The sequence below is a fragment of the Ctenopharyngodon idella genome, chromosome 21 (assembly GCF_019924925.1).
Source record: "Ctenopharyngodon idella isolate HZGC_01 chromosome 21, HZGC01, whole genome shotgun sequence".
NCBI lineage: Eukaryota > Metazoa > Chordata > Actinopteri > Cypriniformes > Xenocyprididae > Ctenopharyngodon > Ctenopharyngodon idella.
In genome coordinates, this window is record NC_067240.1 from 13723603 (window position 1) to 13736942 (window position 13340).

General features: G+C 36.9%; 1 protein-coding gene across 5 annotated transcripts in view; it reads left to right on the forward strand.

The window, feature by feature from the left end:
* The window catches only part of gria4b (glutamate receptor, ionotropic, AMPA 4b), a 97989-nt gene that overhangs the window by 66885 nt on the left and 17764 nt on the right, over window positions 1–13340 (forward strand). For 4 of the 5 annotated variants that reach the window (XM_051878116.1, XM_051878115.1, XM_051878114.1 and 1 more), the window contains exons 7-11: window positions 2154–2321; window positions 3329–3433; window positions 6257–6367; window positions 9455–9661; window positions 10923–11296. In XM_051878116.1, the coding sequence (XP_051734076.1) occupies window positions 2154–2321; window positions 3329–3433; window positions 6257–6367; window positions 9455–9661; window positions 10923–11296 (965 nt within the window). Of the gene's footprint in view, window positions 1–2153; window positions 2322–3328; window positions 3434–6256; window positions 6368–7025; window positions 8991–9454; window positions 9662–10922; window positions 11297–13340 lie in introns of those variants that run through there. The other variant, XM_051878117.1, reaches the window with a different exon arrangement.

Genomic DNA, 13340 nt, shown 5'->3' on the forward strand with positions numbered 1-13340 from the left:
TGTTTCCTGAGCACCAAATCAGCGTCACACTGAAGACTGGAGTAGACTGAAAATTTGCTGTCAGGAATAAATAATATTTAAAAAATATTAAAATAGATTGCAATAATATTTCACAGTATTACGGTTTTTACTGTATTATTGATTTAATAAATGCAGCCTTGTTGAACGTAAGAGACTTCTTTTAAATACATTAAAAAATATCTTTTGAATGATAGTGTACATTCGGAAAAACAAGAGCATGCAGGTTTGGAACGACATGAGGGTGAGTAAATGACAGAATTTTCATTTTTAGATGATCTATCTCTTTAAATACGTTCTTCAATCTCCTGTTATTTCTCTCTTGATTTCTATCTCACTCTGTCAATCCATCTTTTCTCCTCTATGCAGTTGTAGCCCAGGGCTCTTTCTGTGTGTTTTGTGTTGTGTTTGTAATGGTACAAAGAGTCCCAGCTCTTACACTAGAGATTTGCTGATGGAATACCAAAAACCATCTCAGCACTGCAAGAGTGGCTTCTTTCAACCATCAAGCAAGCAGGACAGTCTGAACACACAGGGGTGTGCTTGTATATACGAGCAGCTCAGGTGACCTCATCTGACTCAGTTTGATGACACAAACCACGTCATACTCTCTAAAATAGCAATGAAAAACACAACAGCAGATGAAAAACAAGGGCATGATGAGCCAGGCCTCTAAAGGACAAACCTGCGTGCAGAGCTGCGGTTTGTTTCCTTTGTAAAAATACTGTGCGTTGCCTGCAGTGATTCATTCTGTGCCGTTTTATCTCAGCGAGGCAGAGAGAAAGAGCACAAGCCACTTATTGGTGCAATCAGGGCAGCCTCCGATAGCAGCTGACTGGCCCTCCCCCCACTCCCAACCACCCGAATCTGAACAGGAAGCGCCTCATAGCTACTGTGTCAGAGCTCACTGATTTCACATTCTCTGCCTGTTCCTAATATGTGCAATGACAAGCATGTGCGTGTCTGTTTTTGGTTTGTCCCTTCCTCTCTATTTTTGTTTTTTGCCCCTTGATGCAGATCGCTGTCTGATTCCACTTGGTTGTCCTCTGCTCATGAGGACACCTAACCCCGTTTTGGTTATTCAACCCTTACAAATGGCTTTCATTGGTGTAAACCTAATGTAATCAGGTTGCCTGACTGATATTGAATAAACAGCATTTTGTTATAGTACAGACACTGAGGTGAATATGGAAAGCACTTATAAATAACATTCCACTGAAATACTTGATTCTGATTGGTCATTCGCAGCATTCTGCAGTTCTTTTTTGCATAATGACCACTAAACTATATAATTGACTGGTGTATGTGTATGAAAAATTAGGGGTTGGTACAATTTTTAAATGTTTTTGAAAGAAGTCTCTTCTGCTCGCCAAGGCTGCATTTATTTGATTAAAAATACAGTAAAATCAGTGATATTGTAGAATATTATTACAATTTAAAATAGCTGTTTTCAATTTCAATACATGTTAAATATAATTTATTCCTGTGATGGCGAAGATACATTTTCAGCATCATTACTCCAGTCTTCAGTGTCACATGATCCTTCAGAAGTCATTCTAATATTCCGATTTGGTGCTCAAGAAACATTTATTATTATTATCAAAGTAAAAAACAGTTGTGCTGCTTAATATTTTTTTTCAGGATTCTTTGAAAGTTCAAAAGAACAGCATTTATTTGACATTATAAATGTCTTTACTGTGACTTTTTGTTTGTGACAATTTAATGTGTCCTTGCTGAATATATATTTTTTTTATTTAAAAAATCCTTCTGAAAGGTATTAATATAATAATATACATATATACCATTATATATTATATATGCATACATGTTAGGGTATTAACACTTTACAATAATGTTTTATGTTAACATCAGTGAAAGCTAATAGTTCATGTTAAATTATTCATAAAATAAAATATTGCAAATTTATAGTAATAATAGTATATATTTATAGATTAACTAACTTTAATTTTAGATATTAACTTTAACTTGATTAATAAATGCTGTGAAATGCTATTGGTTGTCATTGTCATTTCATGGTATCTAATGCACTACCTAATGTTAACAAACTGAATCTTTACACCCCATTAAAGCATTACTGTATATGCTGACCTTTCAATGACCCTCTGTTTCTGTAGTACACTTCCGCTCTGACATATGATGGCGTGATGGTGATGGCAGAAGCCTTCCGGAACCTTCGCAGACAGAAGGTGGACATCTCCCGCAGGGGCAACGCTGGAGACTGCCTGGCCAACCCCGCTGCACCCTGGAACCAGGGCATCGACATGGAGCGCACACTCAAACAGGTCACATGCACAGATGAGCAAATGCAGGCTTTATATGAGATGGGAAATAAGTGCTTTGTGTAGTGTTTCCATGGGAGGAAGACAGACAGCTGAAATAAATGTCTTTTGGGAAAAACAAGGCAGTGAGGTGATAGAGGTCCAAGGCTGAACAGAACAGTAATCAACGATCTGAAAAATGCAAAATGCCCAAATTTTAACTGATGGAAAGTGGAAAATGACAGGAGAATAGAGGAAACTGTAAGGATGGAGAGAGCTGGCAGAAAACAAAATGGATAGAGACACAGTAAGAGGAAGAGAGAGAAGTGTGATGTTGTGTAGGGCAGGGTTTCTCAAACTTGTTTTAATCCATGGACCCGTTTTTGTGACACCAAACTGTTCTCAGACCCCAACACCCCACCGCCCAAACAAATATATTTAACACAGTGTATAAAAAAGCAACTGTTTATCTCATTGAGTAATTTACATTCAATTAAAACTGGCTATTTATTTACAGTACTTTATAAATACGGTCGCTTATTTATGCGTCCGTAATCACAACATGGATGTCAAACATGTAAAAATTTGATGAATAATTGAGTGTTTTATCAGCAGGAAATTACTTAATTGCTTTAATTATACACAGATAGATAAGAAACAAATTTGAATTTGTCTCTCCCACATTTTTATGCTCTTCTGCTGCATTACTAAAAGAGTCCGGGCAGAATATATGAGCTTTTAGTATATTTATACTTAGTCCTGATGTGAGCTCAACCGTTTTTAGTATAATGTCGCTGATGATTTGGCTCTGTATCGCTTTTCAGATTTTAAGATTTTTATTCACAGTTCAAAGAATTTTCTGGTTATGTTAGATGGATCCCCGTTTGAGAAACACTGATGTGGGGTAATACTTCCTGAAGAAAGTGATGTTAAAGTTCAAGAAAGTAAGCGAATGTGTAAATGAAAGTGTTTCGAGGTGCTCTGCAGTGGTTGGATAAGCTGTAATTACATTGTTTATCACTGTAATCCAGGTGCGCCTCCAAGGATTAACAGGAAATGTCCAATTCGACCACTACGGCCGCAGAGTCAACTACACAATGGATGTTTTCGAATTAAAAAGTAACGGCCCCAGAAGGGTAAGATGTCATTCTTGTTGCAAGCATTGCAGAAGTCACCGCAGACTATTTTTTTTGTAATACGTCTACTTTGATATTGTATATCTGACTTAAAAATGTGCTTGTCAGTGTGTTTCTGTCTGTATTTATCTTTGATTCTGAGAAAGTGTAACCATGCTTTGCTTTTGGTCTGTCTCTCTACATCTGTCGAGTGTCATTTCAGTCTAATTCATTGTCTTTCTCAATGTGCTTAACACTCTGTGCTTCACTTGATGCAGCTGTTTCTGCGAGAACAATCCCTGGAGATGCTGATGACTCTTTATTATTTTATAGTCAGCGTTTTCTTTTTGTACAATGAAACATCTTTTACATCTCCAACAGTACTTCACCGCATGCTCATTTTACGCATATATGAATGTCTTTATATGGTGAAAACTGTTTTACAGCCATTTTAGAAGCATTATAAACCCATATGAATCATTGGCCACGTACACACTGCAGTTAAATTCGGTTGCCAATTCACCTTTTAGTGCTTAATCCTGTTCTATACACACACACTTCAGTAATTTACAGGAGTTACAACCGAATTAACTCCTTAAAAATGCAGGTAGTGACATTCTATGCAGTTTGTACGCAACCAAACTGAACAACAAGTTGTTCATGACGTATTTTAAAGTGCATCTGAGATGTTTTTCACTTCTATGTGTGAGGTGCAAGAAATCACAGGGAAAGTGGTACGAGCCTTGACTCATTCATGTTGCCAGATCTTGCTAGAAAAACAGTGAACATGAACAAGCCCATAGAAAAAATGAAATAAATCAAAATGCTTTATTCTGAAAGTAATACCGGAATATCGTGACCCGCACCTGCTCACTTTAATAACTCCATAAACATGATCGCTTTGTGAGCTAAGCTTAATCAACAAGCCCAAAAACTAATAAAATAAGTTAACATAAATATAAGTGGACATGGCAACGCTGCAAGAGAACACAACACCTCCGTCGACTGTGCTTTAGTTAAAATTACTGAACGTAAGTCTTTTGTCACTGTAATATTACTTTGGTCAGAATAGCGGATACCAAACCCGTTTCGGAAGTGTGTCGTGTTCTGTACACATACAGAATGTTAATTTGTAAAAAAAAAAAAAATTAACAAATAAGGTCCTAACTAGATTCAAATTTCATATTGCTAATTTAAATTGTTTGTATGCAATTAAATTGTGACAAAATTGTCAGAGAAGTTTTTTAGTTTTTTTTTTTGCAGTTAATTACAACCAAAAGTACAGTTTTAAAATAATACACAAAGGTCGGCGTTGAATGGTCTGGTGGTTTTAGCAGCAGAGCTATGTACGTACCATAAAGTCTCGTGTCGCACACCTTCTTCTAAAGTTATGAGGAGCCCTCTGCCTCTGGCGTGCTTTATGGAGTGTGGCGGCTCCTGGCTGCTGTTGAGCAGTGCACCGGGGGAAGAGTGATGGGAAAAGGAGAAGGAGGGGAGCACAGAAACGAGCCGCCAGGGCTTGGCAGTCATTTATCAGGCAGTCGTGAGCCCCGCTTTAGGCGGATGCTGGAGCCTGGCTAGCCTTTCTCCCGTTCATCTGGGTTTCGTAAGGACACGGGCACACGCCTCTGCTCGTGTCTCTTCTGCATGACAGTTTTTCACCCCACAGCAAAATGTTACACGCAGCAACACAGTTTTCTTAAGCCACCAAAATAACAACAACATTCGTATTTATCATCTACATAAACACTTACAAAATAAATTTATACTACCGTTCAAAGGTTTTGAAAGAAGTCATTTATTTGATGGAAAATATCACCTATTAATATATTTTAAAATGTAATTTAATGACAAAGCTTATTTTCAGCATCATCAGTGTCACATGATCCTTCAGAAATCATTCTAATATGCTGATTTGGTGCTTAAGAAACATTTCTTATTATCAGTGTCAAGTGTTTTTTATTCAGGATTCTTTGATGAATGAAAAGTTCAAAAGAACAGCATTTATTTGAAATATAAATTTTGGAACATTACAAATGTCTTTACTGACACTGTTGAACCATGCTGAAATAAAGTTAAAAAAAAAATGTTTTGAACGGTAGTTTACTTTCTCTGAAAGTCTTAAAGGATAGTTTGTCAAAAAACTATATGACTTTTTTTCTTCTGTGGAACACAAAAGAAGATATATTTAAATGTATTTTAAAGGTTTAGTTCACCCAAAAATAAAAATTCTGTCATTAGTTACTCACCCTCACCCCTGTAAGACTTTGGCAGTTTGAAACAAAAGATTCGTAAAGCTTCGAAGCTTCGTGAAGCAGTGTTTTGAAATTGCCCATCACTAGATATTGTTGAATAGTCGTTATTTTGTTTTTTTGGCGCCCAAAAAGTATTCTCGTCCCTTCATAACATTAAGTCACATAACATGTGACTACCATTGTAGTAACATGAACTGTTTTAAATATGTCTTTAGTACCTTTCTTGGCATTTGAAAGTGTTAATTATCTTGCTGTCAATGGAGGCCTCACTGAGCCAATGGATTTTATCAAAAATATCTTAATTTGTGTTCCGAAGATGAACGAAGGGGTGTGGAACGACATGAGGGTGAGTAATTAATGACAGAATTTTCATTTTTGGGTGAACTAACCCTTTAAGCTGTTGTTTTGGACCCTATTGAATTTTATCGTATGGACAAGGTGTAAGATAAATGAGGAATAGTTAGCCCGGTTTAGACATCAAATTATTTCCGCACATTTACACACACTTACCCATATGGGCAGGCTTGCATGTAATCACTTGCTCTCTGTTGGGTTTTGAGTCTCATTCTCATCATTGTCCCATCTCCAGATTGGATATTGGAATGATGCTGATAAGTTGGTTCTGACCCAGGATCAAGCCTTGCTTCCCAACGAAACGTCTGGCATGGAGAACAGAACCGTGATTGTGACGACTATTATGGTGAGTAGCAACATTTCCCGAGACTTTATTTGACACATTTTACAATAAAATAAGTTGTTTTGTTCGTCCATCATTTGAAAGCTTCCATATACCAAGAGTCCCTCTCATACACATGGTGAAAAAATGAACATTTCGCAACGGCGATGAATTTCTTCATAACATGCACACAACAAAGATTATGATCTGCAAACACTGCAGAAATTCACAGCTGCGCTGCGCTGTTCATCAAAGCACATTTTCTCTCTGTGTGACCTGTCAGTCATACTGCTGTCCATCCAGATAACCCAAATGTTTTTACGTGTGCTGAATAGCATCTCTCAACAGTGCTGTGTAAATGTGTGCTGCCATGGCATTGTGAATACGCCGTGTGCATCATCTGCTTTTCTCACGTACTGTCAAAAAGTTACTAGAACTGGTGTCTTGGGCTGTATTTTGTTTTGTTAATTTTGTAGGCTGTAATCTTATGTTTGAGTTAAAACACTGCATGAGTGGGATGCATTCTGTATTTTGTGTTTCCTATACATTTTGGAGATAGTAAATTACAGTATTGTCAATGTTTATGCACTGATTCAAGGATGTAATGGACGTTCAGACACATAATTGGTAAATGCTAAGGTTTTGGAGTGTCGCACCTGAAGCCAAATCCTCCTCTTTTCAGCCCCTGGTGAAGAACCCCTTATTAAGAAACTGAACAGATGATGGACTCTGCAGAGGGGAAATCAAGCACTTACTGATGCACGGACAGACAGAGAGACAAATCAGAACTGAGGGCAAAAACATGGATACTACTACCTGAGCCAAAATGAAAAGCACAATGAGAAATCGAGCTGTGGACGAAGACAAAGACAAGCTCTAATAAGCAACTCAATCATGAATGGAGAAGACCTGTAGTGATGCCAGAATTGGAAAACTGGATGGACACATGGAAGCCAAATGAAGTCTTTAGCATTTATATTACATGTATCAAAACAGAAGAACCAGGTTTTTATAGCATGCAGGTTTTGTATATATAGTGTGATCTGTCCATTTGCATTCATTAAGCATATCATGGATATCCATCAAGAATTCCCATTGTGCTCTATACCTTGTATTTATAATAGCATCAGATTTTAAAGGTACCGTTCACTCAAAAAAAGATGATCATTGTTTACTGATTCTCATGTATTTCCATACCTGTATGATTTTCTTCTGTGGAATTCAAGAGACGTTTTGAAGAATGTTAATGCTGCTCATTTCCCATACAATGAATGTAGATGGGGACTAAAAAAAACACCATGAAACCATATGTGCTATATTCCAAGTCAAGTGTAAGTGAAGGCCAAGTATGGTAACCCATACTCGGAGTTTGTCCTCTGCATTCAACCCATCCAAGTTAGTGCACATACATTAGGAGTAGTGAGTAGTGAACACACACACACCCGGAGAAGTGGGCAGCCATTTTTGCTGTAGCACCGCCCGGGGAGTGATTGGGGGTTAGGTGCCTTGCTCAAGCTCACCTCTGTCATTTCCTGCTATTATTGAGAATTGAACCTGAAACCTTCAGGTTACAGCTTCATTCTGACTCTCTAACCATTTAGCCACGACTGCTTCCAGTGAATGAAAATGAAATGCTATTCCTATTTAATGGAAAATCTTGCCCTGAAAAGCTTTATTGACAGCTGTGGTCATCATTCACTTTCATTGTATGGAAAAGAGCAGCTTAGACATAATAATAAAGGTGAAAAAATGACTTTGAAACAATGTAATTTAACTTGGTTACCATTCACTTTCATTATGTGGAAAAGAACAGCTTGGACATTCTACCTACCTATTTTCTTTTGTGTTCCACAGAGGAAAGAAAGTCATGGGTGGTGAATAAATTGTTTTCATTTTAGGGTGAATTATGCTTGAAGAATAGAGGTTGTGAGTGATGAAGAATTTTTTATGTGGTCTTTGTAAGAATATGATTTTGTGCATGACTGCCTATATACACAAGAATACAGATCACCCATGCTTGAGGCGTTACCTGCGACAAACACTAGATTTTTTTTCCTTCTTACATTTTTTACCTGTAGAAAAACACTGCCCAGGAACAACACTGCCCTGTGCTTGTGAAAAAAGATTTGAATAGAAGGCTGCATTCTCATACATCAAACAAATTTGAGATGAAACGGATCTTCCGTTGACATTCAGTGCGAAGAGCTCTATTTGCTGTGTGTGAAATATTTAATTCTCCCTACTGGGCTTTCTGCCTTTCATCATTTTAGGCTAGCCATATGGCTTAGAAAATATTTGTAAAAAGGGAAGCAGGTTTTCAGGATTTTTATGTAAATGTTCTGTCGTTTCCTTGCAAGTAAACATTTCTATTTGCTGCTGTACAGCACCTGTATTGTTTTAGATATTGTTTGGTATGACAGTACATCACACTGATGACTGAGAATGACTGTGTTCATGGTGTGGCTTTTTTGCGCAGATGTTCCTTTTTTCCTCTGAACTGTAATCCCTTACACGCTTCAGCAATGTAAATTTTAAAGTTATGAGCAAAGTTCTGCATCATTGCGTGTAACGGTTTTGCAATAGCAGTTTCCTGTTCTATTGTTTGATAAAGGCATGCAATGCAATTGTAATAAATTGTAAGTCATGAGTTTTATGGGTCAGTTATCATTGCTTTGAATCATGTACAGCATATGGTGCACATTTTGTGTGCTTTGATATTTTAATGCTCGTATGAACCATTTGTTATGGTTTCATACACCCTTTCTTACACTTTAAAAGCATTTACCCTGATTGATTGGTTTTATTGAGGAATGTGGGAGAATATTGACTCCATTTCATTTCCATTTAAAAAAGTTCTTATGTTCTTATTTCAATAGTTTCTTTATGGCTAACATTTGATTAGTAAATCACTCAGCCACATGTGAACATAATGGCTGTAATTATCTTTAATAACTCTTCTAAAACAGCTTTATTCTTCTATAACTCCACAATATATCATGTTTAGAATATAGAATTCAAATGAGATGTAATGGCATGGCTAAATTTCAGCAATTTAAACATTTTGCTGGTTTACTTGCCCATTGAAAGTACTTTGTTGTTTTGTTCGTTCAGGAAGGGCCGTATGTAATGCTGAAGAAGAACTGGGAGATGTATGAGGGGAACGAGCAATATGAGGGATACTGCGTGGATCTGGCATTTGAAATCGCCAAACACATTGGTTTCAAGTATAAGATCTCCATCGTGCCTGATGGAAAGTATGGAGCTCGGGACCCAGAGACAAAGATCTGGAACGGGATGGTTGGGGAGCTGGTGTACGGGGTAAATTATTTTCCTCTTACTTTTTTCCAATCTTCTGACTTCAGCATGAGATTTATAGATGAAATCTATATGCTTCCAGGAAGCAGACTTGGATTCTTAAAATGAGTTGGCAACAAATTTGAATGCTTTCCAAAATCATGGAAAGGACCATTAGTTTAGCGTGACAGCATTAGGAATATGTTTTTTGTTGGTTGTTGTGCTACACTACCGTTCAAATGTTTGGGTCAGTGAGGTTTTTTTTTTTTATTAAGTATTAAATTGATGACAGTAAAGACTTTTACAATGTTACAAACAATATATTAAATTCTGACTCTAAATTATCACTGACCCTTTTGAACTTTCTGTTCATCAAAGAATCGTGGGGGAAAAAAATGTATCATGGTTTGCACAAAAATATTAAGCAGCACAACCATTTTCAAATGAGATAAATGTTTCTTGATCACCAAATCAGCATATTAGAATGATTTCTATGACACTGAAGACTGGAGTAATGATGCTGAAAATTCACATTGAGTAAACGTTGAGTTCTGTGTCTGGTGAAGAAAAAAAAAAAAAAAGACAACAACCTTTCAGAGGCTGATGTTTATTAATGAACACTGCATTCAGCCAATGCTTGTCATCTTGTAGATTTTTGCTGAGCACTGGAAAACACAACCCAGTTTTTTTTCTTCTTCTTGAAAGTGTTATGAGCAGTTATGAGAAACTTTAATTTCTTTTTTGGATTAGTCTTATGCAGCCCTGCTGAGGTCTAAAGTGTCACTAAGTCACCAACAATAATCTAGTTTTTGGATTCACCATGCAGCAAAACGTGCAGCCAGACTTTAGACTCTACAGTTTTTCCTGTCTTGTGCTATAAGCAATTTTTTTTTTTTTTTTTTTTTTTTTGTGCATTGATTAGTTTATCCCTCTTCCCTAAACCTAAACCTAAGTATTAAGCCTCTTGGATTAACTCCTTGAATTTTTTGGCATTAATATGCAAAGCCTTGTTCAATTAGAGAAGTTGTAAAATGTGATGCGAGGAGAGGTGAGAATCGGCAGATTATGCTTTATTTTCTCTTTTTATTCACTCTTTTCTCCTCTGAATCTCCTCTGTTCAAATATGAGATCTCAGCTTTCAATATAAAAACTGCAAATATTTAGTGTTGTATCTGCTTATTCAGTCAAATGGCTTAGTAAATAAACTTAGCAATGTAATTACATCTGTTTTGTGAAGTGATTAAAAAAGAAGATTGATATGAAACACACTTTTCTTTTGTTCTAGAAAGCGGAAATCGCTGTGGCCCCATTGACTATCACTTTGGTCCGGGAGGAGGTCATTGACTTCTCGAAACCCTTCATGAGCTTGGGCATTTCCATCATGATTAAGAAGCCCCAGAAATCCAAGCCGGGCGTCTTCTCCTTCCTGGACCCACTGGCCTACGAGATCTGGATGTGCATTGTGTTCGCCTATATCGGCGTAAGCGTGGTGCTCTTCCTGGTCAGCCGCTTCAGCCCGTATGAGTGGCACACCGAGGAGCCCGAGGAGGGCACTGACGGTCTGCCTAGCGACCAGCCCCCCAATGAGTTTGGGATCTTCAACAGTCTCTGGTTCTCCCTGGGAGCCTTCATGCAGCAAGGTTGCGACATCTCGCCCAGGTCAGCAAACTCAAAACACCAAAGAAAAGTTATTGAGAGGGGGGAAAACAAACATGTATTGCAGTGGAAACTAACACAGTTAATGTCTCTGATATGGTCATATCTGATACCTGAAATAGAGTCATTGCTGTAGTTTCCATAGTGATTTGATGACGAGTTTCATCCGAGTCTGAATTAAAGAACACACAGGCAAGCCAAGTGGGAGAACTTGTATTAACACTCAGGGTTTATTCATTGTATCTGTTTTGGATCTTTGGGGAGCAGTGAACGGCCAATCACAACCGGCATCACTAAGAACATTTACATGCACAATTATAATCGACTCACTGTGTTTTTTGTAGTTGAGCTGCAGTCTTTCCAAGTATACACTACCATTCAAAAGTTGGGGGTCAGTAAGATTTAACTTTTTTACTGAAATTAATAATTGTTTTCAGCAAGGATGCATTAAATTGATATATTATAATGTATAATGCTTTTTATAATGTTTCAAAAGATTTCTATTTCAAGTAAATGTTGTTCTTTTGAACTTTTTATTCATCAAAGAATGCTAAAAAACAAAATGTCACGGCTTCCACAAAAATATATTAAGAAATGTTTCTTGAGTACCAGATTAGCATATTAGAATGATTTCTGAAGGATCATGTGACACTGAACACTGGAGTAATGATGCTGAAAATTCAGCTCTGCCATATAGGGAATAAATTATTTTTTTAAAGTATGTTAAAATAGAAAACAGTTATTTTAAGTTGTAGTAATATTTCACAATATTACTGTTTTATATTGTATTTATGTATAAATGCAGCCTTGATGAGCATAAGAGAGACTTTCAAAAATATTTTAAAAAAATCTTACAACCCCACAACAACTTTTGAATGGTAGTGTACATGACACAATATTTGAAGGATTAAATACATGACAAATTATTGTTGTAGTTGAAACTGAAATCGAATGGAGTGCATGTAAACGTGTTAACCGATATGGTCATATTCCATTTGTATGTAGCAAGTGTCAGTCTAAAAAGGGCAGATCACTCAAAAATGATATTATGATGTTCTAAAACAAGATATTTTTGGGTATATACAGTCAAACCAAAATTTATTCAGACACCTTGAACATTTCATTCATTAATACAGTTTATACACTATAGTTTAAAAAAATGGTAATTTTTAACTCTCAGAGTTAAACTGTGTCAGAAAAAATTTATCTTAATTATGTCAGATAACACTTAAGCAAAACATGGTCAGGTCAAAATGTCTGAATAATTTTTGGTTCTAAATCAATTTTACTGGTAGTCCACTGTATGAAAATTTTTTGTGTATAATATGTCACAGTTTACTTTATTTTGCTATCCTTACTTACATAAATGAACTATAGTGTCCTGCACCCACTAGTAAAAATATATAAAAAATATAAAAAATGTCTGAATAATTTTTGGTTTGACTGTACATTTAAAGAATTTTTAGTGGAGTTCAGTGTTGCTTTGGACCCCATTGACTTTCATTGTATGAACAAAATCAGTTAAAACATTCCTCAAAATATCTAAGCCAAACAGTTTTGAATTTTCATTTTTGGGTGAATTATCCCTTATACTCGTTTTACTCTGTAATTACTGAATACATCACCCTTGTCCCACCTGCTCCTCAGTAAGTTATTGAGGTGTCATCCCACTTTGCACCTTGATGAATTTCACCGTTAGTGAAGCTAGTGGGGGGTCCGGTGTGCTCCGTAACAATGTGATCGTTCATTGCCCCATTTCTATGTGCCAGTGATGTCCACACATCGCCCGTCTGTCCTGCCGGCTACTTCTCAAATCTCATAGGAAATGTGCTAGTCATTCATTGTTACTTTGTCTGCCAGTTTGTTTTTGTTATTTGTCTCTCGCTCCTTCGTTCGCCTGTGGGTTTAACATCGGGCTCGCTGCAGCGCCGGCTCTCACTCACTCACTCACACACACCTCCTCCCGCCCCCTCTTTTCTCTGTGTAATAAGCACCTGCATGACCACGATAGAGCTCTTTAAGAAGTGTTATCAAGAGAAGAGAGAAA